Source organism: Tursiops truncatus, chromosome 8 (assembly GCF_011762595.2).
Source record: "Tursiops truncatus isolate mTurTru1 chromosome 8, mTurTru1.mat.Y, whole genome shotgun sequence".
Lineage (NCBI taxonomy): Eukaryota > Metazoa > Chordata > Mammalia > Artiodactyla > Delphinidae > Tursiops > Tursiops truncatus.
In genome coordinates this window covers 70,171,975-70,197,528 of record NC_047041.1, presented here as the reverse complement: position 1 = coordinate 70,197,528, position 25,554 = coordinate 70,171,975, and the positions used below count along the sequence as shown (strand labels likewise).

The window sequence follows — 25,554 nt, the reverse complement described above, 5'->3', positions numbered from 1 at the left end:
TGCGATCCTCTCTGCTGTCCTCTTCTCACCTACGTCCCCCTTGCCACAATGTCTGAAACCTTCTGTGCTCTCCAGAGGCCTCAACTACTCTGATCTGTCAGGTCTCAGCTGACTATCTGCCTGTCCCCACAGGCCGTGAACGTGCTGAAGAGTAGCCGCAGCCTGACCATCTCCATCGTAGCCGGAGCTGTAAGTCCAGAACGAGCTGGTGGGGGCCCCGTGACCCCTGACCTGCAGCCCAGCTGCTCAGACCCCTGATCTCTGACACACACTCGTGGGAAAGGCCAAGGGGTCTCCTTCCCTGAAGCTCTGATAGCAGCTGGGGAGGATTTCTGCCCAGCCAGAAGCTTGGGTCAGACAGAGCAGGAGCCACAATGCCTGACATGGGGGGCCACGGAGATGAGAAGGCAACCCAAATCTTGGCCCTCAAACTCTGGCAGTGGACTTCTAGGTTCCCAGGGGACTGAGCAAGGCACCTCTTTTCTCCCCATGAGGGCCGGGAGCTGTTCATGACAGACCGGGAGCGGCTGGAAGAGTTCCGGCAGCGCGAGCTGCAGCGACAGGAGCTTCTGATGCAGAAGCGGCTGGCGATGGAATCCAACAAGATCCTCCGGGAGCAGCAGGAGATGGAGCGGCAGTGAGTGTGGCCAGCCAGGAGGCCCCTGCCCTGCCCTCCCAGACCACTGTACCATCCCACCTGCCTTTCTTCCTGCCCACTGCATCCTGAGCTGACTTTATTCTCTCCCTCGAGGCCTGTCTTCAGACCGGATGGGTTCAGTGATGCTCAGTGGAAGCATTCCCTGCCTCCAGACCATGAGGCTCCTCCCTCCTTGCCAAGGAAAGCCCTTGATTTCCAAGACCCAGGAATATGGAAAATAGGATGCTACTAGCAATAACTAACATTTGTCAAGTGCCAGCCATGTGGCTGGCATTGTATTAGGGCCTTGTTTACGTTCCTCAACTGAATTCCCATAATAGCCCTGGGAGATAGATGGTATTAACCCATTTTATAGGTGAGGAGACTGAGACTCAGAGAGGTTACACCACTTGTGTACAAAGTCAGACATGGCTAAGCTGTGGAATTCATACCCAGGCAGTTTGGCTGCCCCATCTATGGTGATCAGAACTACCCCCCACCAACCCCAGAGTGGCTGGGATGATGACTGAGAGAATTCATAAGTCAAAAACTATTGTCAAAATCCCAATCCAGATACATTCTATGAGCATAATAAGAATTTGGGAAAGGAAAGTGGACAGGATCTTTCCACCTCTCCCTTCACAGAATTTGCCTGAAGAACCACCCTGGGTGGTACCTCTGCCCATTACTCTGGCCTTGCTTAGCAGCCCCGGCTTTGCCCCTGGGGTCTGGGGCCCTCCTCTGGGAGGACCTCACTCAGTCAGTTACTTTACGCTGGTTTTTAGAGGTGGCTGCATGGCATGTGGCCTGCACTGAACTGCCTCCAGTCTCCCGCAGTGCAGAATCTCTGCTCAGCAGTGCCAGACGAAACCACACAAGAGCACAGGATCCAGACTTTTCTGGATCCTCTTTCCCAGCATCCAAATTTGGTCCAGGCATCCTTGGAAAGGAGCCTAGAAGGAATATTTAAAACTTTTCTCAAATCAGAGGTTAGCTGCAAGGAAGAGTTAACTTCTCTGACATAGACTCCAACATGCCAACTTGCATTTGTGTTTCAGAAGGAAAAAGGAAATTGCCCAGAAGGCAGCAGAGGAAAATGAGAGATACCGGAAGGAGATGGAACAGTGAGTGCCTTGGCCCCATGTGTCTGCACACGCATGTCTGTGCGTGGACGTGAGTGTACTCGCGGGAGTGCGGCCCCAGAGGCCACCTCCAGGCCCAGTTTACCTGGCCCTCTTGTCCCCGTGTGGACCGTCCTTTATTTGTGGTCATTCCATAATCCTAGTAAAACCCATCATATTAGGGTAACTGGAATACAGTCTTGTAACTTTCAGGGTGGCATTCACACCTGATTTAGAATACAAGTGCCAGGGACTCGTTTTCGTCACAGCTACAACCACGTGGCTTCTCCCCAGGCTGGTTGGCGTTCCCCAATAGGCAGAAGGCAGGCCTGCAAAGGTTCTGACTCCAGTCACAGGCGTCTTATTTCAGGATCGTGGAGGAGGAAGAGAAGTTTAAGAAGCAGTGGGAAGAAGACTGGGGCTCAAAGGAACAGCTCCTGTCGTCTAAAACCATCACCACCGAGTTGCACCCAGTACCCCTTCGCAAGCCAAAGTGTATGTATCATGTGCCAGGGGAGAGGGGGCTTCCTTCTGGGGCTGGGGATGTCTAGACAAAGATAGAGGTCTCCCGCCACTCACCACCACCTGCCCAGGTGAACAGGCCATGGCTCTCTCTTCATGGAGGGGCAGTCAGTTGCCAGGAGCTGTCTGCCAGGGCATTGGGATGGCTGGGATCTGCCTGCCTTCCTTGTCTTGGGGGCCTGCTGCCAGGCTCTCCCCCATGACACAGACTCAGGCATGTGCCCTTGGACTTCTGAAGAAGGGCTGGAGAGCTGTGGCAAAAGCGAACTGCTGATGGGATTATCATCCTAGTGTGTCAGGTGTTGTGTCCTCCTCTTGCCCGGTTCTGAATTGGGGCTGGGGTAAAACAGCAAGAAAGAGGGGAAGGGGCTCACGTGAGAGAAGGACTCTGGTGGTCCAAGGCTGGTGAGCAATTGCAGGAGGAGCTTACCGAAGTGCCCCTACCACCTGCATCCCTGTGTGTGGACTGCAGTCATGCCACTCCGAGGATGGAGCCGGGGAGAGAACTGTGTGACACTCCCAGGCACCAAACTGCAGCCATCCTTGGGCCTCAGCAACCTCTGCCCTTCCCATCTCCTTTCTTCCTCTGTCCTGTGTTCCCATGTCCACTTGCAGTCCAGGCCCCCACCACGTGCTCCCCCGTCCACCTGCTCTCCACCCCAACTCCCAGGATGTCACGTCTCTACAAGGGGCAGCTCACACCACCAGGGCAGGGTTGGGGGCTCAGTCTCAGTGCTTCTTCAGTGGGGTAGTGGTGGCGAGCCAGGAGCCAGGCAGCTTGGGGGGCCGTGGCAGTCACAGGTCCAGGATGCCTGGTTGGGCCTTTACTCGCTGACTTGACAGCTGTTTCGATTTGTACTTGACACAAGGCAGATTCTACTCCAGCTGACTGTGCTCAGCCGACCTTGGACCCTCCCAGTATGAGGCAAGTCTGCACCTAAGCACCAAGGTTCCCCCACTTCCCCTGTGCAGCAGCCATTTGGGATCCTGTGATGGGGTCCGGACAGCTTTGGCCCCAACTTTGAATCATACTCGAGCCCTAGAGGGACATCAACTTGCCAACCCAGGCCACTTGGGTCAACAAGAGGCACAGGGCATCTGGATGGTTCCACGTCACCCCTCCCTGGTGCAGGGCAAGCATCTCCCAGCACATTTCTTGCTGGAACCGGGGCAATGTCATCTCGGATCCTCTCCGAAGGACAAAGCACTTTCTCATCAGCCGCCCCCATGACATTCAGTATGAGTTGAGGATGTGGCCAGAGCTAGATTCCCGGCGAATAATCTGTGCCTTAGACAGGTAGCTAATTTGTTCTTTGGAGTGAAATAGGAGCTTCCGAAAGAGAGAAATCGATTTTAATTGCTTCTCATGAAAGTAATCCCAGTCAATTTAGTACCTTCCTAGAAATTGGGTCTTGGCCTCAAAGCAAACACACCCTCTCAGGAACTGTGAAAAATAAAAGCCCTTTCTCTAGCTATTTATTCAGTGCTTTTCGACCAAATCAAGCTTCTTGAATAAAAGGAGCAAAAGCTTTCCCTTTGCTGGAGATGTAAATGTCTTCTAAGGGAAGGGGAGGAAGCAAGTGATTGAGGACCAGGCTCTGCCGGCCTGAGCTGAGGCAGCCAGGCCACCGCCATCCATTTGCATCTGCATCGGCAGTTTAATTTTACTTTGGAGATTAGACAGGAAGTGCAGGAAGGCCTCTGGGCCAGCTCAGTTCCCACCTTTTCCCCATTCCTCGAAGGCTGGAATGGTCTCTGCCTTTTAGGGCCGACAGGCCAGGCTGCAGCCAGCCCCTCCCTGACCACTCTTCAATCTGGGGGTCCAGTCAGCTGACAGGTTCTACCTGACTCAGGTGTCTTGTGCCTGTGTGGAGCCAGCATTTTTGAACAGACAGGAAAGAGTGTGAAGCATCTCTTGCCTGGAAAACGAAGCCACTCATCCTAATGATCAGGGGGGACCGACTGCTCCCCTCCCCGCCTGCTTCCCAGGGGCTCTGCCTGCCTACCCACGACCGACCTCAATGTTGAGCAGAACCTCAACATTGCACTGAGCCCTCAAAGCCAGGACGTACAGTCACAGAGGCCCCAGAATAGCTTTCCTTAGCAAAAGCAAAAGGGGGCAGAGGGGTAATTAAGGTTCCCAGAGCTGGAAGGAGGCTTGAAAGATAAGAAGTTTAAATAAGAGCTTTCCAGCCTTCTCATCAAGGACCCCATCTATTAGCCCCCAATCCCATTAGACCCCATGGTTTGGAAGTTGAGTTTTTTCCTACTACACTATTAAGTAATCATTTGTATTCACTGTTTTATTAAGCAGTCCCTCTTGTTAGCAAGAAAGCATCAGTGTTCCATTGTTGAGTAAATATAAACCGAGCCAAAAGCAAAGGAACTTACGTATAGCCTTTTCATAGGTTAATAGGCCAGCTCTTCTAATTAATAGTTTGAAATATTAATAAGCAGCTCATAGCAGACTCAAACACTACTTTCCAGGGCACCAGGGAGGCCAGAGTCCAGGTTAGAAATCACTGGAAAGGACAGTTTGCTATTCTCCACATTAGGTCAGAATTCATGTCTTTCTAAGCACACGTGCCCCTTTTACCCCTTGGGACCTCCTCACCTCCTCAGGATCCCAAACTTCCGTCTGCTGCCCACACACACAGTTCTGACATTCCCTGGGGACCCAGAGCTCCAAGGGTGATGAGAAGAAGCTGGGAGGATCTGTTTCCCATTGCAAGCCCTTGGCATCAAACGTGTATAGTACTCAGATATTCCTGTCATCAGTACTGCACCTCCTGTTTCAACCAAACCCCCTGCAAAATGGTTCTCATGCTGCTGTCAGATCAGAGGCCCCTGTTGTGAGCCCATTTTACAGATGGAGAAATGAGAACTACCGAGGTTGAAAGCACTGCACGCACCATCCCAGAGCAAGAAACCTTTGCTCTGGATTCCTGAGCCCTGTTCTCACCCCTGACCTCCCAGCTCTCCCATGGAGTAAGCTGGTCACAGGCCCCCAGGCACACCCAAGCACCTCTGGCCTCTTGATCTCCCAAGTCCTTCTTGGTTCACCAGCTTCCTCCTCTTTTCCTGGGTAGATGATCTGGGAGTGGACCCCGAGTTTGACCCAGCAGATGACCTGGACGGAGGCACGGAAAAGCAGGGAGAGCAGGTTTGCGGCCCCCGCTTCGCTCCCTGGCCTTGCTGCTCTGTTTGCCCTGCCCGCCTCCTCCTGCCAGCCCTGCAGACACCCAGCTCTGAGGGTCCAATATGTGGTAGGGACTCCTGGAGTCCGGGAAGCTCCTCCAAGCCCCGGCTTGGTCCAAGCACTGCATACAATACCTTAAGGACAAGACTCACGGCCAGGCTGAAATGTCAGCTGGAACTGCTGGTTCAAGTATTTAATACTACCCAAGCCTAAATTCTTTCTCTGCTGCTCTGGCCTCTCCCCCAAGACTCCCTAGACCTCCCCAACATCCAGCAACTAAGAGGATAGTGCTGGGTCTAGCGGGGGCTTTCTAGATCCCGTTCCAGAGCTCAGGCTGGTCAAGGGTGGGTAATTAAGCCATCACTTCTGGCCAGGGAGCTTCAGCCTTGAGGTATTAGCCCATCCGTCATGCTGTTGCCTGGGGAAGGCAGGGGGCTGGTGATCTGGCCTGGGTGGGGATATGCTTTTCTGGGGGCAGATCTCCTGCCCACTGCTGCTTGAGCGTCCTTCCCTGAGCTGACCCTGCCAGAGCCTTCTCTTTCGCGGTTGAAAGCAGAGGACGTGGCCTGCTCTGTGAGACAAGACAGTTTTGTTCTGTCTGACAGTCGTTCTAGGCAGAGACCCAGGCTCCCTTTTGTTTCGGGTTGTTTCTTGGATGGAGGAACCTGATGCCAGTCAGGAGAGGCCTTGTTCAATGGGGCTTTGTGTTTGCAGACTGTGGCTGTGATGGGGAAAAGCGCATCCTTCTACAAGGGGCTTTCTCTTTGACTTTCTGGCACTGACTGCTGAAGCCAGTGTCCTGGGGGAGGCAGCTGACAGTGGCCCGGGGCCTGGGAATCGGGCCCTTTCTCAGGTGGTCTTGGGCCTGCTTTACAACCCAGGTGAGGCCAGGTAAGTGGAGAGTCAGATAGAGGGTGCGGTTCTGCTGTTGAATTTGCCGAGGCTGCTCTTCATCTCACAAAGCCACGAGTTCCTTGGGAACCCAACTCCTCCTGGCTGCTGCCCACGGATGCTCTGGCTGAGCTGAACTGCATCTCATTGCTTTGTTCTCTGTGTTCTTATAGCCTTTGGATGGTTTTATCGCTACGATGGCAAATTCCCAACCATCCGGAAGGTAGGCCAGGACTGGGTGTTGTTTGCTGCTGAGTTTGCTGTTGGTTTTGACCTTTTCCAAACATTGTTTCTTCTCCTGTCGTCTCTCAACAGTGTGACCGCCTGTTCACTGGTGGGGGGCTAACCCTGTCTGTGCCTCTCTGTCAGACTGATGTCAGATGGCAGGGCGCTGTCACAGTGGCATCGTGGGGGAGGTATTCATGGGCTGAGACCTTCCCAGGTACCATCAGGCACTGCTGGGTCGGCACCAGCCCCACTGGGCACGGGACAGGACAGAGCCATGGCAGGAAACTTCTGCTTTGTTTCTCTGTCAAGTAGAACCAGAGGCCAAGACCAGAAGCCAAGGTCAGACAGTGAAAAATCAAGTTGGGTGCAGGTTATGAGACACGCACACAGAGGATTTTATTTGAAAAAATAATAAAAGGAGATGTACAGGTAAAATCTTTTCCAGGCACTAATAACTAGATAAATGTAAAAGAACTAGCCTCTCCTCCACACACACCTCCCATCAGAAATCATGTCACTCGAAAATCACTCTTGGTGAATAGGAAAGCTTATTTTCCTCTATTCATTAGTCCAGTCATTCCAGAAATAGCTGGTGTTTTGCTTTTCATTTCATTTCCAAAAGAGAGAAAAATTGCATCTAGGTAGAAGCAAGAGCGCATCCACCCCATCTGCCTCTCCTCTCAGTCTGGACCAGAAGGAATATCTGCCATGAGTTTAACTGACAGCTAAAGGACAACAGAATCATGTCCCTCATGCTGGCTCTGAAAATCCATTGACATTTTTTCTAGAGTCATGTGAGATGCTTTGTCTCCCAGCAGCTGGAGCGAAGCCCCCAGGTAATACAAGTGGCCCTCTATGGCCTTGATCAGCAATGCAAAAAGTTCCCCTTATTTGAAAAGATAACTATTCAGTGTCTTCTTGAGCCCTCTGGGTCTCAAGGCGCCCAGGCCTGTGACCTCACAAAGTCTATTCCAGCGCCTGAAGGATTCATGTTTCTGACTGAATCCTTTTCCCAGGACGGCTTGAGTAAATCACGGAGACCAGCCCTACTTGTAGGAGCCCGCCATCTGGCAGGCAGGCAGATTCACACACAGCTAAGTAACACGTACGGAGAAGGCTAGTGTGTGATCAGTAGGCAATGCTGTGGGGCAGCTTGCCTTTCTGCATCAGTAAGCAGGTACTTTTTTCTTGGGAATGGGACAGAAACTGTCATCTCTGCCTGCCCCACCCAGGAGCCCTAGCTCTAAAATCTTAACACTGGTGTTTTTTTTTAAACTAGTAGAATGGCCATGCCTATTATGATGGTCCCTGTGAGAGGCCATGCCCTTAGTCTAGCAAGCTGCCATTGGGTAGAATGTTTCTGGCTCCTCTTGGGGAATTGTCTGAATTGATAATATGATAGTAGGGATTCATCTATCAACTGAGCTGAGAGTCTAGTGAACGGGGTAGGAAGGAATCAAGCAGAACTCTGAAGTAGTGAAAACCATTTTCTCAAGTGGCTCACAGACTGCTCTGGGGGTGAGTCCCCATATCCTAGATGGGGAACCTGTGCACAGAGGTGGGGGTAGTCTTTAGGAGGGGAGGCAGAATGACTCGGTCACACGTCCGTAATGACCCATCATGCCCCTCCAGCTGTGGACAAAGTTGTGTGTCCATTGCTGGGAAGGTCAATTCCTCCTTCCTGGCCTTGGATGCTGGGATGATTCAGGAATTCTGAGAGCAGGCCCTAGGAAGCCTTGTGGGTTTGGGGGTGAGCTCAATGAACGTGCAGGCTTCCTCCTTCCCCAGAGTGTTGACTCTCTCTGCTGGCCCCTGTGCTCCATGCTGTGTGATGGGGTCTGACGCTCCCTCCTACCGTGCTCCATTGCCCCCAGCTCATCAGAGCACCGTGGGGAAGCTCAGGTCCAAACTCTGGCGCCATCACTTACTAGATGTTTGACGTCCAGCAAGGGACTTCACCTTTCTGAACCTCGGCTCTTTCATCAGAAGGGGGATAATATGTATTTATGAGATAATCAACTTTTAATCCCTTAGCACATAGGTAGTCCATAAATCTTAATTTTCTTCATTCCTTACTGCCTGGCTTCCCTGCAAGCCCATGGGAGAAGCAACCAGGAAGGCAGACGTTGTGGTCTAATTCACACAGGAAAAAGAAGTCTGTTTGCCCTGCATCTCCTTCCCCCAGTCCTCTTCAACCCTGATGGCCAGTGAAGAGCAGTTAGGCCATCCTCCCTACCTTCTCCTGCCCACCATCTCCCAGTCCTGTAGTTTCTGTCTAGGCCTCAGTTCAGGAGACTAGTTCAGAGGGAACAGTGGATTTGGACCCTCCAGGATGAAATGGTCTGGAGTTTAAGCATCAGGACAAAATCTGATGTCCCTGGCTCTGGGCTCCCAGGTCGGAGGCTGACACCCTTCTCCTCTAGCTCAGGACCGGGGATCTGTCCCAGATTTTCTCTAGAATCTACCAAGATGCACCTGTGATGTCTGAACATCCAGTTGTTGGAGAAGGCATATGCCCAGATACTAAGAAATAAATACAATGCTTTTTAAAATACCGCGCTTTGAAGCTCACGAAGCTCTTTCATAGATGTTATTTCATTGGCTCTGAATGGCAAACCTGTGGGGTAGGTATTTCCCGCATTTTGGAGATGAGATAAACCAGGCCCAGAGAGGTTAAGGAACTTAACCAAGGTCACACAGCTTGTTAGTGAACTAGTAAGCCAGTTCTTCTGGCTGGCACAGGGAAATGTGTCTCACTCTGTGATGGGTAGCAGCGTCCTGCCTGTCCTTAACCTTAAGTCCAATGCCCAGTGTGGTGGGGCAGAGCTAGGGGAGGAGCTCACCGTGGGGTGGTTGCCTGCTGTTGTCTGAAGACTGAATGCCCTGTTTGCTGTGCTGTGCCAGTGTCAACACTACCTTGTAACCCTTGTCTTATAAACAATGCCACATCTGCTCAGAAAGGAAAGGATAAGAAGAAAGCCAAGTATGATAGCCTTCAGGAGTTGAGAAAGAATAAGAAGGAACTGGAATTTGAGCAAAAGCTTTACAAAGAGAAAGAGGAAATGCTAGAGAAGGAAAAGCAACTGAAGATCAACCGGCTGGCCCAGGAGGTATGTGTCCTGCTCCCAGGCCTGGTGAGCTTTCCTGGGGCAGTTTGGTTGGTCCCCACCACGCTCTCAGGGAACCAGATGGAGTTGCTCTTCCCAAATGCAGTCCAAGGATGGAGTGAGCCTGGCCTCCTCCCCAGGCTGGAGAGTGACATCTTCCTACCTACCCAGAGTCATCTGAGACTAGCCTCTGGCTTAGTGTACGTTTGGGATCGAGACGGGCCCGCTTGCTCAGGGGCTGGCCTCTTTGCCCAGATTGTAGGTCTCGGGTTAGCCTCTGCACATGTGGTTAGAGATTTGAGTCTGTCCTCTACTCCCATCACCCCCAACCAGAGTATGAGCCCAAGGCTAGGCCGCTCCACCCTCCGTGTGGCTGTGAGGCTGCCCTCCCTGCTCAGGGTTTGAGTCGGAGGCTAACCCTCTGTTCAGCTGTAGATCTGAAGTTAGCCTTCTACCCACCTGTCATTAGATCTGTGTCAGTTTGACAGTTTGACAACCCCCTCCCCAACCCAGGCTATGAATCCAAGACCCGTTTTCCCCAGTCTGCCTTGTGTCTGAGGGTATGGGTCTGAAGCTAACCCCTTTAGGCAGGTGGGGGGTCTGAGGTCATCCCCCAATTAATCAGGATGTGAGTTTGAGGCTGCTCCCATCAACATGAGATGTGTCTGAAACCTCTAGACCTCTTCAACCCAGGAATATATCTAAGGCTGTCCCCTTCAAGACATGTCAAAAGTAGTCTTCCAGCATATTCCTGTTTCCTAGGTAACTCCCTAGCTGTTGGAGATATTAACTGGTTTCGCTTCTCTTTAATGCTTCCATGAATCAGAATGCCAAACTGATTAGATTACAAATCCAGAGAAGTCCTGAAAAATGTGAAGTGTGTTAGATCTCTCATTAGGAGCAAATTAGCTAAAAGATTAAAGATAAAATTGAGCTTGTGCTCCTGAGGACAAGGCGGCCTGGAGGGGAGATGAAAAAGAGTACAGTTGAACTCTTGGGAGGTGTTGAGAGCCTATAAAAGGACCGTACTTGGAGAATCATAAGAGCCTCAGGGTTGGTGGGGATCCTAGGGGCCAGCTAATCCCACGCAATGCACGAGCTCCTTCTCCGATTTTGCCTACACCTGCCGTTAGCTAGCCCAACACCCTAACACCCCCTCCCCCTTATCTCCACCTCCTCTGGGGCCAGGTGGAACAAGCCTGGGGCTTTTTCTAGGTAATTGACACACCCAACAATTCTCTGGGTTTTTTTAAGAAGTGCTTCTGTTCTACTGATTTGAGTGTGCCGCCCACATGTGACTCAAGTGTGCCCTCTGTCCTCTCCATTTTGCGCCGGCCTTGGGTCCCAGGTATCGGAGACAGAGCGGGAAGACCTTGAGGAATCGGAAAAGATTCAATATTGGGTGGAAAGGCTCTGTCAGACGCGCCTTGAGCAGATTTCCTCTGCCGATACTGAGATTTCAGAGGTAACAGAGCCCTTCTTTCCACATTAGACCCACCCTGGGGACAGCGGGAGGCAAGATGGCCACTGGCAAGCTTCACTGTCCAGGGCCGCCAACCAGCCCACTCCCCCTTCCTCTCTTGAGGAGGGGGGCATATCTGTATTTCTGGGATTATCTCCAGAGTGACCACTAAGTCCCAGCTCATCTGAGATGATCCTGGTTAGGCCTGTTGTCCTGGCATAACTACTCAGATGTCCTTTTCACTGTCAAGTGTGTTCCAGTTTAGATGACTATTTGTCTTCTAATTGGTCATCTAATGGATTATATGGTTGCCTTCTTACCACCCACATAACTTGGGGCTCCCCTGCAGTTGGGCGCTCCCTACTGGCCACCTCGTATGGGATCAGCTGGGCACCCAGGTGGCAGAGAAGTGACACCCCCATGGTTCTGGCTTGAGGGTGGTGGGTCTTCAGCAGCAAGAGAAATAAATAGATGAGCATTATACTCGATGTATTGTGAAGTGGGGCACTAAGCAGTTACAGAACTTCCTTGCAACCCCCCAGATGACCACAGGGCTCCCGCCTTCCCTGCCTTCTGTGTCTCCCCTGGCCCCACCCCTGAGACGCTTCGCAGGTGGGCTGCACCTCCACACCACTGACCTGGATGACATCCCCTTGGATATGTTCCACTATCCCCCCAAGACTGCTTCTGCCTTGCCTGTGATGCCCCACCCTCCACCCTGCAACCCACCCCCCAAGGTCCCCGCGCCCCCTGTCCTTCCCTCATCAGGCCACGTGAGTGCCTCATCCTCACCCTGGGTGCAACGCACTCCACCCCCCATTCCCATCCCTCCCCCACCATCCATTCCTACGCAAGACCTCACTCCTACCCGCCCACTGCCCTCGGCACTGGAAGAGGCACTAGGCAACCACCCCTTCCGCGCTGGGGAGACAGGCAATCCAGCAGAGGACTGGGAGGCAAAGAACCACAGTGGGAAGCCGGCCAGCTCTCCCGTCCCTGAACGGAGCTTCCCACCCACCCCAAAGGTACTACCTCTGTTCTGCATGCTATGCTGGGAAGCAGGAAGAGTGGGCCGGGCTTCTGTTTCCCACGTCCTCCTCTGTTCCTGTGAGTGGAGACGGGAAGAAGCATCCCCCCACCCCATTTTCCAAGAACAAGCGCCCCAGCCTGCATGTCGTGGATGTCCTGCATGTGTGTGGTTTCTGCTGATTTTGAAGTGCTGTATTGTGCGGTGAATTGCCTGTGATAGTGGGGATGAGCAACATTGTATCAGTGTTGATTGCTCTCTCTTTGCTCCACTTGGCTAGTATGGGCTGGTAACGTTCAATGTAGTATTTGCAAGGCTGTGTTAATGAAGAGCCAGAGCTCTGCTTATATGACAGGCAGTTGTTTCTTGATATTAGCTCAGAAAGCCTTGAACATGGGAAATGAATTCTCTGTTTAACAGGGGAAAGGGGGGATGGGAAGCAGGGGAGCAGTATTAGGCTCTGTAAATGAGGTGATAACACTGGCCAGTAATTAGGGCATCACTGTGCCATTTTCTATGGCACTAGCCAGCTGCGTTAGCTTGAAGCACAATGCCCATAAATTTCTGGCCAGCTTCCAGCTACAGAAAAAATGAAAATGGATAGTTCCTAGAAAGCTCCAAATTTACTACTAAAAGATTAGGGATCTTTTTCCTGGATGTCAGCAGGGAGAACAGTGATCATTCTCAAAAAGACGTGTTTCTTATTAATTGTTCTTAACCCAAAGCCTAAGAGGCGATCCCCAAGGAAGAGATGGAGCTTTGATCCTTTGGAGGGAAAAACAAAATATTTCTCTGCTCCAGTAGCTGTGAGGCTAAGACTCTAGTCAGAACTACAGCAGCGCATGTCAGCTAAGAGTGGGGATTTGCGGGGAGGCTAGTCAGTGGTTCCCGATCAGTTGTTTTTATTAACCTTTCCTGCATGGATTTGAGTTCCTGCATGAAGTGCAGAATAAGCATCTCAGGGCATTCAGGGGCGCTTGGGGGAAGGAATGTGGGAATGAAGGAAGTGCCGGACGCTGACGAGGCTGCAGCTGCCAGCAGGGCACTCTCAGAGGGACTCCCGGTGGGATCCTGAGCCCTGAGCTCTGGCAGAGAGAAGTCTGTCTGTTCCAAGGATGTCTTGCCCCAGAGCCCAGGCAGCGCAGTTTGCAGGGGCTGAGTTAGCCTGGCAAAGAGGCCCACATCCTTCTTGTGAGTGGCCCCCACCCAGAGGGGCAGCAGCTTTCCCTCAACAAATTCAACTCAGTAATCAGTTGAGCACCTTCCTTGTGCTTCCGTGTGTGGGACTGGGGAGCTGTGCTGAAGCGGACACAGAGGCAGTTGGCCCACCTGTGCTCTCCAGGACTTTGCTATCTGAAGGATTAGCAGCTGACCAGGCAGGATTCAGCTATAAAATTGTCACAGGCTAGGTGCTGTGGGAGAGATTCATTCTAATGGGAAGTTGAAGGCGCCTCTGTAGAGCTGAGCCTTGAGGGATGGTGATACATGGAGGATGGGAGAAGGGCATTGCAGGTGCAGGGGACATAACGATGACAGGAAGGAACTACCCAGGTTTGAATCCTGGCTCAGTCACTGGCTAGATGGCTTTGGGCATGCGTTATTTCATCTATCCGAACCTAGGTACCCTTGTCCATAAAATGGGAATGCTGACGGCACCTACTTATGACATGGATCAAATGAGTTAATACATGAATTCATTCTAAGTTAATACTCGGGAGAGTGGCAGGCACGTAGGAGGTGCTCAATAGACATTACCTACGCTCAGTGACAGATCAGGGTACAAGACAATTTGGGTGAAGCTGCAAACGTGAAATCGGAGGAAAACTGCAACCTTTTGAGTCAGGGTCAAGATTCAAAAACAGGGTCCAACTTTCTTGGATTTCTCCAGGCATCACAAAGTTCCCACTGTTAGTTCCTGATCAGAGCAGAGAGAAGGTTAAAAGAGACTCTCCCCACACAAGGAGCCTCTGAAGAACTGGACCCTAAATCTCTTAAGTGACATCAAAGCCAGTGTTGTCCCTGATGCGGAGGCCAGGGGTCAGCTGTTTTGGTCAGCTTCATCCTGCTCGCGTCAGCACTTTGGCCCATGCACCGCTGACCCTGCCCAACCTTCTCCTCCCTGCATGCTACTGGCGAGTGGTCATCAGTGCTGCAGTAGGACGTGTGGACCATCACACATCTGCACAGTCAGCCCCGCCGCCAGCAGGCCTCAGGTGGTGGAAACAAACACGTGTATCAGGTCGGCACCTGTGCCTGCCACACAGGCACCTGCCAGGGGAAGGTTTTCAGAGCCACGTGTACTCCCAGGCACTGCCCCATACATCCACCATAATACTGAGTCATTCGTTTACTCAGGTATCATGTTTAATGAGCACCTACTATATGCCAGACACCGTGCTGGGCACCAGAGAACCACCACAAAATAGGCAGCCCAGTCCCTGTCTGAGACTGTCTGGTGGAAGGACAGACAAGTAAGCAGGAAACTCCCACACTACCAGGGCAGATGAGGGAAGCACAGGTGCTATGTTGAGGGGAGGGGGTGGAGAGGAAAAGCTCAGGGAATGGTCCCCAAAGGTGGTGATACCCAAGCTAACACCTGGGCAGGTAAAAAACCCTGAAGGCAAGAAAACCGGGCATTTTGGAGGCTCAAGTTAGGCAGTGTGAGAAGGGCGAGGAGTGGGGGATGAGGCTGCCAAGGAGAGTAGAGAAGCCCATGGGGGTCGAGCCAAGGAGTTTAGTGGTCAGTGGGGACCCGTGAAGGGTTTGGGGCAGGGCTGTGACCCGATTTGTCTTGCCCAAGATGATCAAGTGGGTTAGAGCAAAGCAGACGTGTTGCATTAGCTCTCCTGGATGCCGCACTTACTGGTCCTCCCTCCCAAACCCCCACCTCTGTGCCCACCCACCAGGAACAGCAGATGCTGCATGCGCAGTCCGGGAACTGCAACTGTCTCCCTTGGGAGAGAGGAAGCTGGATGGCAGCCGTGGCCACTGAGAGAGAGCCTTGAAAGTATCCTCTGACTGACAGTGCCCGCTGGCGCCCCCATAGCAAGCTCTGGCTCAAGTCCCTGATTCCTCAGAACCACCCAATAGTTTCTGTGGCCTCAGGACACACTGTGGCCAATGGACTTCTTGTCCCTGTCCCTAGGACATCCGGCAGGGTGAACGGACCAGGCCAGCTCAGTGCATGGTGTGAATTTGCCTGTGTGTCAAAGTGCTGTGGTTGGCCTGGGCCACCCGGGCCATGACCTCACATGGGTCTCTCTTTAAACTAACCCCATAGACATTTTGCCCAAGCCCACAGCCTCCACGAGGCCCTGGCGTGTCCACCATCTCCAAACCTGTCATGGTCCACCAGGAGCCCAACTTCGTCTACAGGCCAACTGTGAAATCCGAGGTCCTGGTAAGCCCCTTGGGTCCCCTCCAGGGCATCTCCAGAGGAGCAGACATGGACTGTCTCCCCTAGCTGCTACTGCCTCTAGAGCGAGGTGGGATACAAACTCACATCAGATGCCATCTTGTCACCTCCTCATTAGCCAAGAGGTGAATTCACATAGGTATAAGTGGATGTTGCCACAGCCAGAGAAATGCCTGTTTCTCACTTGACCAAACAGCTTAGAGCGCCATCTAGAAGTAATAATATGGTTCCTATCGTTATCCCTGTTTAACACTTGAGGAAACAGAGCTTAGAGGGGTTAAGTAGGTTGTCCAAGGCAGAGCCAGGACTGACAATTTACTCTAGTCTTTCAGACTCCAAATCCCAAACTCCTACGTACTTGCCATTTTGCCAAAACCCACAGGGATTCCAGTTGCCCTGGCCTGCGCCCCTAAGGCCTGTCGTGTGTCACCCTCAGATGGGGAACTGGCCAAAGCAGATCCACTTCCCTTCTCCGCTTCCTGTCTCACTCCTCACTAAGGCTGGGAATGTGGGGTGTGGCCCTGAGCGGGGGGAGGGTCTGCCCACCCCCAGTCACCCACAGCTGAGCAAGCTGGGACTCAGGTGCACCCCTTGCAAGGGTACCGGCCCCTGACAGGCCTCCCACCCACAGAGGGAGGAGTCATGCCAGAGTTTATATTCCCCTTTCAAGGAAGCCGTATCCAAATGTTAGGGTGGAGTAGCTCAGATACTCCTTTTGAGCTTTAGCTCTCCAAAAAGCACAGTTCACGCTCCTGGGACAGCCTGCTGATGCCTCCGCAATGTGTTTTCAGGCTGATGACAAGGGGTGGTGTCTTCTTGACTAGGACTAGGTAGCTGATGCATCTGGGGGCGTTGAGGGGCCCCTCACATAAATCAGGCTGTGTCTGTCTGGGGAGGGATGTTGGCCAAGCAACCCCAGGCTGGCAGGCCCAGGGTTTGGCACCAGGGGGCAGAAGAGACCTATTGGTAACATCCAGCGTGGAACTTTTTTTTTTTCTGGCAGCCACAGGAGATGTTGAAGAGGATGGTGGTTTATCAGACAGCGTTCCGACAAGTAAAATGATACCCGTCGTGTGTCTGTGGTCCTCCCCACCACCCTCTGCCCCTCCCACTCTGACCTCTCTGGGAGTGCCTGTCAGCTTGGGGGTGGCCCCAAGTGCCATCTTCCAGGAGCCTCAGGCCAAAACTGTGTCCTGTTACCTGTGGCCAGGGATTTGGGGTGTGTGTGTGTCTGTCTGTCTCATATCAGGTGGGGATCCTGGGCTTGTGAGACCCCATGGCCAAGCTGAGAAAGCAGCAGGGTCCCTGGGGGCTGGCCTCTTTTGCTGCTGTTTGTTCATAGAGGAGCAGCAGAGGGACCCCTCAGAGGGTCACAGAGGCCAAGATAGGTGGTTGCTGCAGCTCTAGGAGAGAAAAAGGGGCTGCCTGAGGTGTTTCCCTGCCCCTTCCCATGTCTTGCCTCCTCAAGGCAGATCATAGCTTCACCAAACCCCACTTGGCCCCAAACCACCATCAGGGAGGAAGTGGTGGCCCAGGTGCACAGGGCCCCACAGAAGTCCTTGCAGGTCCATGAGTGGATTCAGGCAGGCAGCCACTTATCCTCCCACCTCCTGGGGCTTACATCCTCAGAGCCAGCCATTGGATTGGCTGTCTCATTGCTGATGAAAGAGACCCCAAGATGGAGATCTTGCAGCCAACATCCTCACCAATAACCGAATATCTGACTACAGGCTGATTTGACTGCAGTCAGGGAACAAAGGGGAGGTGTCAGCTGTACAGTGAGATAGGAGGGTCTGCAAAGGAAGCTGCCCCCAACAAGGACTGAGCAGTGACAGCTGACAGCTGACACTTAGCTGTGGTATGCCAAGCACTGTTTCTTTTTTTTTTTTAAGTGTTTCTTTTATTTTTGAATCTAAAATTTCAAACTAATTTTTAAATTTTATTTACTTATTTTTTTTTAATTTTTGAATTTTATTTAATTGATTTTTTTATACAGCAGGTTCCTATTAGTCATCAATTTTATACACATCAGTGTATACATGTCAATCCCAATCACCCAATTCAGCACACCACCATCCCCACCCCCCTGTGGCTTTCCCCCCGTGGTGTCCATACATTTGTTCTCTACATCTGTGTCTCAACTTCTGCCCTGCAAACCGCTTCATCTGTACCATTTTTCCACATACATGCATTAGTATACGATATTTGTTTTTCTCTTTCTGACTTACTTCACTCTGTATGACAGGCTCTAGATCCATCCACATCTCAACAAATGATTAAATTTCGTTTCTTTTTATGGCTGAGTAATATTCCATTGTATATACGTACCACAACTTCTTTATCCATTCCTCTGTCGATGGGCATTTAGATTGCTTCCATGACCTGGCTATTGTAAATAGTGCTGCAGTGAACATTGGGTTGCATGTGTCTTTTTGAATTATGGTTTTCTCCGGGTATATGACCGGTAGTGGGATTGCTGGATCATATGGTAATTCTATTTTTAGTTTTTTAAGGAACCTCCATACTGTTCTCCATAGGGGCTGTATTAATTTACATTCCCACCAACAGTGCAAAAGGGTTCCCTTTTCGCCATATCCTCTCCAGCATTTGTTGTTTATAGATTTTCTGATGATGCCCATTCTAACTGGTGTGAGGTGATACATTGTCGTTTTGATTTGCATTTCTCTAATAATTTCTCATTGTCGTTTTGATTTGCATTTCTCTAATAATTAGTGATGTTGAGCATTCTTTCATGTGTTTGTTGGCAGTCTGTATATCTTCTTTGGAGAAATGTCTATTTAGGTGTTCTGCCCATTTTTGGATTGGGTTGTCTGTTTCTTTAATATTGAGCTGCATGAGCTGTTTATATATTTTGGAGATTAATCCTTTGTCTGTTGATTCGCTTGCAAATATTTTCTCCCATTCTGAGGGTTGTCTTTTCATCTTGTTTATGGTTTCCTTTGCTGTGCAAAAGCTTTTAAGTTTCATTAGGTCCCATTTGTTTATTTTTGGTTTTATTTCCATTACTCTAGGAGGTGGATCAAAAAAGATCTTGCTGTGATTTATGTCAAAGGGTGTTCTTCCGATGTTTTCCTCTAAGAGTTTTATAGTGTCTGGTCTTACATTTAGGTCCTTAATCCATTTTGAGTTTATTTTTGTGTATGGTGTTAGGGAATGTTCTAATTTCATTCTTTTACATGTAGCTATCCAGTTTTCCCAGCACCACTTATTAAGAGACTGTCTTTTCTCCATTGTATATCCTTGCCTCCTGTGTCATAGATTAGTTGACCATAGGTGCGTGGGTTTATCTCTGGGCTTTCTATCTTTTTCCATTGATCTATGTTTCTGTTTTTGCGCCAGTACCATATTGTCTTGATTACTGTAGCTTTGTAGTATAGTCTGAAGTCAGGGAGTCTGATTCCTACAGCTCCGTTTTTTTTCCCTCAAGATTGCTTTGGCTATTCTGGGTCTTCTGTGTCTTCATACAAATTTTAAGATTTTTTGTTCTAGTTCCATAAAAAATGCCATTGGTAATTTGATAGGGATTGCATTGAATCTGTAGACTGCTTTGGATCGTATAGTCATTTTCACAATATTGATTCTTCTAATCCAAGAACATGGTATATCTCTCCATCTGCTGGTATCATCTTTACTTTCATCAGTGTCTTATAGTTTTCTGCATGCAGGTCTTTTGTCTCCCTAGGTAGGTTTCTTCCTAGGTATTTTATTCTTTTTGTTGCAATGGTAAATGGGAGTGTTTCCTTAATTTCTCTTTCAGATTTTTCATCATTAGTGTATAGGAATGCAAGAGATTTCTGTGCATTCATTTTGTATCCTGCAAATTTACCAAATTCATTGATTAGCTCTAGTAGTTTTCTGGTGGCATTTTTAGGATTCTCTATGTATAGTATCATGTCATCTGCAAACAGTGATAGTTTTACTTCTTCTTTTCCAATTTGTATTTCTTTTTCTTCTCTGATTGCCATGGCTAGGACTTCCAAAACTATGTTGAATAATAGTGGTGAGAGTGGACGTCCTTCTCTTGTTCCTGATCTTAGAGGACATGCTTTCAGTTTTTCACCATTGAGAATGATGTTTGCTGTGGGTTTGTCATATATGGCCTTTATTATGTTGAGGTAGTTTCCCTGTATGCCCACTTTCTGGAGAGTTTTTATCATAAATGGGTGTTGAATTTCGTCAAAAGCTTTTTCTGCATCTATTGAGATGATCATATGGTTTTTATTCTTCAATTTGTTAATATGTTTTATCATATTGATTGATTTGTGTATATTGAAGAATCCTTGCATCCCTGGGATAAACTCCACTTGATCACGGTGTATGATCCTTTTAATGTTTTGTTGGATTCTGTTTGCTAGTTTTTTGTTGAGGATTTTTGCATCTATATTCATCAGTGATAGTGGTCTGTAATTTTCTTTTTTTATAATATCTTTGTCTGGTTGTGGTTGTCAGGGTGATGGTGGCCTCATAGAATGAGTTTGGGAGTGTTCCTTCCTCTGCAGTTTTTTGGAAGAGTTTGAGAAGGATGGGTGTTAGCTCTTCTCTAAATGTTTGATAGAATTCACCTGTGAAGCCATCTTGTCCTGGACTTTTGTTTGTTGGAAGATTTTTAATCACAGTTTCAATTTCATTACTTGTGATTGGTCTGTTCATGTTTTCAATTTCTTCCTGGCTCAGTCTTGGAAGGTTATACCTTTCTAAGAATTTGTCCATTTCTTCCAGGTTGTCCATTTTGTTGGCATAGAGTTGCTTGTAGTAGTCTCTTAGGATGCTTTGTATTTCTGCGGTGTCTGTTGTAACTTCTCCTTTTTCATTTCTAATTTTATTGATTTGAGTCCTCTCCCTCTTTTTCTTGATGAGTCTGGCTAATGGTTTATCAATTTTGTTTATCTTCTCAAAGAACCAGCTTTTAGTTTTATTGATCTTTGCTATTGTTTTCTTTGTTTCTATTTCATTTATTTCTGCTCTGATCTTTATTTCTTTCCTTCTGCTAACTTTCGGTTTTGTTTGTTCTTCTTTCTCTAGTTCTTTAGGTGTAAGGTTAGATTGTTTATTTGAGATTTTTCTTGTTTCTTGAGGTAGGCTTGTGTAGCTAAAAACTTCCCTCTTAGAACTGCTTTTGCTGCATCCCATAGGTGTTGGATCATCGTGTTTTCATTGTCATTTGTCTCTAGATATTTTTTGATTTCCTCTTTTATTTCTTCAGTGATCTCTTGGTTATTTAGTAACGTACTGTTTAGCCTCCATGTATTTGTGTTTTTTACCTTTTTTTCCCCTGTAATTCATTTCTAATCCCAGAGCGTTGTGGCCAGAAAAGATGCTTGATACGATTTCAATTTTCTTAAATTTACTGAGGCTTGATTTGTGACTCAAGATGTGATCAGTCCTGGAGAATGTTCCGTGCGGACTTGAGAAGAAAGTGTAATCTGCTGTTTTTGGATGGAATGTCCTATAAATATCAATTAAATCTATCTGGTCTGTTGTGTCATTTAAAGCTTCTGTTTCCTTATTTATTTTCATTTTGGATGATCTGTCCATTGGTGTAAGTGAGGTGTTAAAGTCCCCCACTATTATTGTGTTACTGTCAATTTCCTCTTTTAGAGCTGTTAGCAGTTGCCTTATGTATTGAGGTGCTCCTATGTTGGGTGCATATATATTTATAATTGTTATATCTTCTTCTTGGATTGGTCCCTTGATCATTATATAGTGTCCTTCCTTGTCTCTTATAACATTCTTTATTTTAAAGTCTATTTTATCTGATATGAGTATTGCTACTCCAGCTTTCTTTTGATTTCCAGTTGCATGGAATATCTTTTTCCATCCCCTCACTTTCAGTCTGTATGTGTCCCTAGGTCTGAAGTGGGTCTCTTGTAGACAGCATATATACAGGTCTTGTCTTTGTATCCATTCAGCCAGTCTATGTCTTTTGGTTGGAGCATTTAATCCATTCACGTTTAAGGTAATTATCTATATGTATGTTCCTATGACCATTTTCTTAATTGTTTTGGGTTTGTTTTTGTAGGTCCTTTTCTTCTCTTGTGTTTCCCACTTAGAGAAGTTCCTTTAGCATTTGTTGTAGAGCTGGTTTGTGGTGGTGAATTCTCTTAGCTTTTGCTTGTCTGTAAAACTTTTGATTTCTCCATCGAATCTGAATGACATCCTCGCTGGGTAGAGTAATCTTGGTTGTAGGTTCTTCCGTTTCATCACTTTAAGTATATCATGACACTCCCTTCTGGACAAGCACTGTTTCTAAATACTTTATGTGCTTTAATTCTTTTCATCTTTACCAGAACCTAGGAGGGAAGTCCTTTACCACCCGCATTTTATAGATGAGAAACCAATGCAGAGAGATTAGGAATCGTGCCCTTGATGGCACAGCTAGTGTCAGACCCTGGCTTTGAATTTGACCCAGGAGGTCAGCCTCCATAGTTGGGCTCCTAAGTCCTACGCCATCCTGCCTCTCAGGATGAAATAGACATTTAAGGGTTTTGTTATTCAAGGCACAAATAGGTCTCGAGGAGAGAGAGGCAGGAAGGTGAGGAATCCAAGGGCCCAGACTGGGAGTCAGACCTTCACCTCACTGCCCACTGACGGGGTGACTTGAGCATGAATGTCACCTCTCTGGGTCCATCTGTTGGACGAAGGGCTGGACTCCCTCTTCAAGGGCCGACCCACGATAGCGGCTTATAGGCCTCTAATCTAAATTCACATAAGACACAAGTCCTTGCCATCTGGCCTGTCGCTGAGAGCAGATTCTCAGAGGGAAGGAGAGAGGGAGGCCCATAGCCAGCCCTGCTCACTTTTCCAGAAGACACAGCCAGGGGTAGGCAGGGTTCTCTCCGTGAAAGAGAATTGACTCCACATCCTGCCTAGTGACTCCCCTTGCCCGTGGATTTGCTGCAACCTTTCCTCTGTCTGCTGCCCTGACACCCACACACCAACCTGGGGTGGCCTCAGAGCTGGGCCAGGCTAGAGACCCCCAGGCTTTTCGGGGTTGAGCCCAGGAGATGAAGGCGAGTGAGGAGGCAGGGCAGGCAGATGCCCAGGGATCCATCTGCAGATATCTGGCCCCCGTCTTGAGCCCAGAGCTTGGTTGCTGCATGCTGGGCACAGAGGAGGCTGTGACCTCCCCGTGATGCCAACCACAGGCTCCAGGGGACACTTGGTGTGGCCCAGGTGACTGTATGCTGACGGGTGACTCCACTCAGTCCAGCGAGGCTGCATGGGCACCTGTCACAGGGCTTCCCCTTTGCTCCCACCTTCCCGTGGGGACTAACTGAGGCTTTGCTGCCCTCAGGCTTAGCATGCCTGGCCCCTCAATCCATGGACCCCGGGCTCCTGCTCTCTGTGTGTGACTCCTGGGAAGACAGTGCTTTTCCGACTCTGCTCCCCCTTCTCCCTTCTCAGCACCTCGCTTTGGTGAGAAGGGCATATTATTAGGGATATTGTTCCCACAGCTCCCACCAAGCCAGGAACCCAGAGCTGAGCATCCCCCTCCTCCTCCCCTGGCTAGGTTCTGGGGGGAGCCCTTATCTTCTAGATAAGCATTACATTAAGAACAGTGCAGGCGCTGGGCAAGCACAGACAGCCGTCCTTTGCCTCTGGGTGCCTGATGTCCCTTCCCCATGCCCATTATGTTGTGACTGGTTTCCCCAGGGAGCCTCTTGAGCAGTATTTTCCTTCTTTGGGGTCAGAGCACTGGGTGGAGAAAAGCTGGGCTTCACCCCCAGAGCCTGGACCTGGCCTCAGGTGGGCACTTGGAGGAGCTGAGAAAGGGCCTAAAAGACCTGAAGCTGTGGGCAATGAGACCTTCAGCAAGGCTGCCCAGACCACCTAGATGTCAGCAGGTGCCCCTGCCAGCCACAGATGCCCACCCCTCTGGAACAGTGCAGGATCCAGGGCCAGGGTCCTTCGAATGCTTCCCGTAGCTTCCCGCTTCTCCCGAGCAGGGGTGCTCTGGGTGTCAGGGCTGCCAGCCTCCCCCCCGAATCCCCCATGCAGTCCACAACTGCCCCCTCACCCCGCCACTCTCTCCCCTACCTCCTAGCCATTCACCGTCTTCCTCCGCCCTAAGCTTCTTTCCTGCAGTGACTCAAGGGCCTCTGCTCTGAAGCCCTAACACCCTCCCTTTGCTTCCAGGATTTCCGGAAATACGAGGAAGGCTTTGACCCCTACTCCATGGTGAGAGATAGCTCTCCTCCCCTGGGGAGTAACCCCAGGAGTGGGGGGTGGGGGATTACGGTGTGTTTGGTGCTGGTGCACTGTGGGTTCTGAGGGCCCTGGGGATGAGGCAGGGCGTGTGAACAGCCCCAAGGAGGCCCCAGCTGCTCTTCCCTGTGTAGGCTCCTTTCAAACAGCATTCCATTGTGAACTCGAGTGTGTGTGTGTGTGTGTGTGTGTGTGTGTGTGTGTGTGTGTGTGGTTTACAGCAACAGTTACACTTGCTGAGCACTAACTACATACCAGACACTGTGCTGTGTACTTACAAGGCATGCTCTCGCCCAGTCCTCACAGTAATCCCAGGGAAAAACGATCTCTGTGTGTGCGTGTCCATGGGCCCCATGGGGCCTGGGACCTCCAGCTGAAGACTGATGGGGATGAGGCTGTGCAAGGTCCCCTTGACCGTGTGTTCTGTGGGGCCCAATGTCCCACAGGTGCCTGGCTTTCCCTCCCACCCCTGCCCCCACCTGCATCCTTCAGGCAGGCATCCTTCATCCCCACTGTCTTTTCCCTCTAGTTCACCCCGGAGCAGATCGTAGGAAAGGATGTCCGGCTCCTGCGCATTAAGAAGGTACCCGGGCACATGGAGGTCAGGCGGGGACCACGCTTCTTTGTCCCTGCCCCTCCCATCTTGGTCCCTTGTTTCTCCTACTTTCAAGGTGACTCCTGGAGGACCCCTCAGATTCCCACTCTCCTCTTTCCCCTTGGGAACACCCCTTGCTATTGTAAGACCACACCCCCAGGCCCCGCTTGGCATCCATGCCCCATTTCCTCCCTGACGGCACTGCCATTGCCCCATGGCTTCTCCTGCCCTGTCTGTGGCCCCAACAAGAGGCTCCTGGGCGCCCAGGTGCCCACAGCCTGTTGTCTGCTTGGCTCCAAAGGCCTGTTTTCTTCTCACCAGGAGGGAGCCTTAGACCTGGCCCTGGAAGGCGGTGTGGACTCCCCGATCGGGAAGGTGGTCGTCTCAGCTGTTTACGAGGGCGGAGCCGCTGAGCGGCACGGTTAGTGGGGACCAGCCATGCCCCAGTTTGGGGATGGTGCTGTGGTTATACAGGATCCTCCAAGAAAGCAAACAGCAGCCTTCTGGGAGTGGGCTGACCATTCTCAGGAATGCCCTCCCACCTGGATCCGCCCACTCATGCATCAGTCCCACATGTTACCTGCAGGCATATGACAGTGCCAGGATCTGCAGGCACACGGCAAACCAGACACCACTTTGCCCTCCGGGGGCTCCCCATCTAGTGGTGAAAACATCCTCAGAATTGCCAGGTGCTGACGATAACAGTGTGGTCTGCTGTGGGCTGGCAGAGGACTGAGAGGGTGGAGGGATGCTGTGGGAACTCTGAGGCCCCTAACCTATCAAGGGAAAGAGGGCTGCTGGGAGGGCTCCCTACAAGGGTGATACTGAGCTGAGCCTTTAAAGATAAGTTGATGCTAGCCTTGCAAAGGAGGGAAAGGGCTTTCCAGGCAGAGAGGACAGCACAAGTAAAGGCAAGAGAGAAACCATCAAAACGTTACCCGTCCTTTTCATAATGATAAGAGGCAACATCTGTCAAGAACTAACCTCGTGCCAGATGTTATTCTAAGTACCTGCACATAACCTGTGTCTGAGTAATCATGTGTATTAACTCATTTAATTCTTACAATAGATACCGTTACCACTCTCATTTCACATCTTAGGAAACTGAGGCACAGAAACGTTAA

At 50.1% G+C, this 25,554-nt stretch overlaps 2 protein-coding genes across 4 annotated transcripts in view; both read left to right on the top strand.

Annotated features, from left to right (window-relative positions):
- The window catches only part of LOC101318370 (harmonin), a 52,507-nt gene that overhangs the window by 20,516 nt on the left and 6,437 nt on the right, over positions 1-25,554 (top strand). For all 3 annotated transcript variants that reach the window (XM_033862602.2, XM_073808651.1, XM_073808652.1), the window contains exons 11-18: positions 133-189; positions 495-637; positions 1,696-1,761; positions 2,129-2,253; positions 5,370-5,443; positions 23,767-23,808; positions 24,365-24,418; positions 24,752-24,851. In XM_033862602.2, coding sequence (XP_033718493.1) covers positions 133-189; positions 495-637; positions 1,696-1,761; positions 2,129-2,253; positions 5,370-5,443; positions 23,767-23,808; positions 24,365-24,418; positions 24,752-24,851 — 661 coding nt within the window. The remainder of the gene's footprint in view (positions 1-132; positions 190-494; positions 638-1,695; positions 1,762-2,128; positions 2,254-5,369; positions 5,444-23,766; positions 23,809-24,364; positions 24,419-24,751; positions 24,852-25,554) is intronic.
- Positions 6,568-15,527, top strand: LOC141279290 (harmonin-like). The gene is made up of 4 exons (XM_073807944.1): positions 6,568-6,593; positions 6,740-6,786; positions 10,986-11,170; positions 11,710-15,527. Exons 1-4 carry the CDS (start codon positions 6,568-6,570, stop codon positions 12,400-12,402), a joined length of 951 nt encoding a protein of 316 aa, XP_073664045.1. The 3' UTR covers positions 12,403-15,527.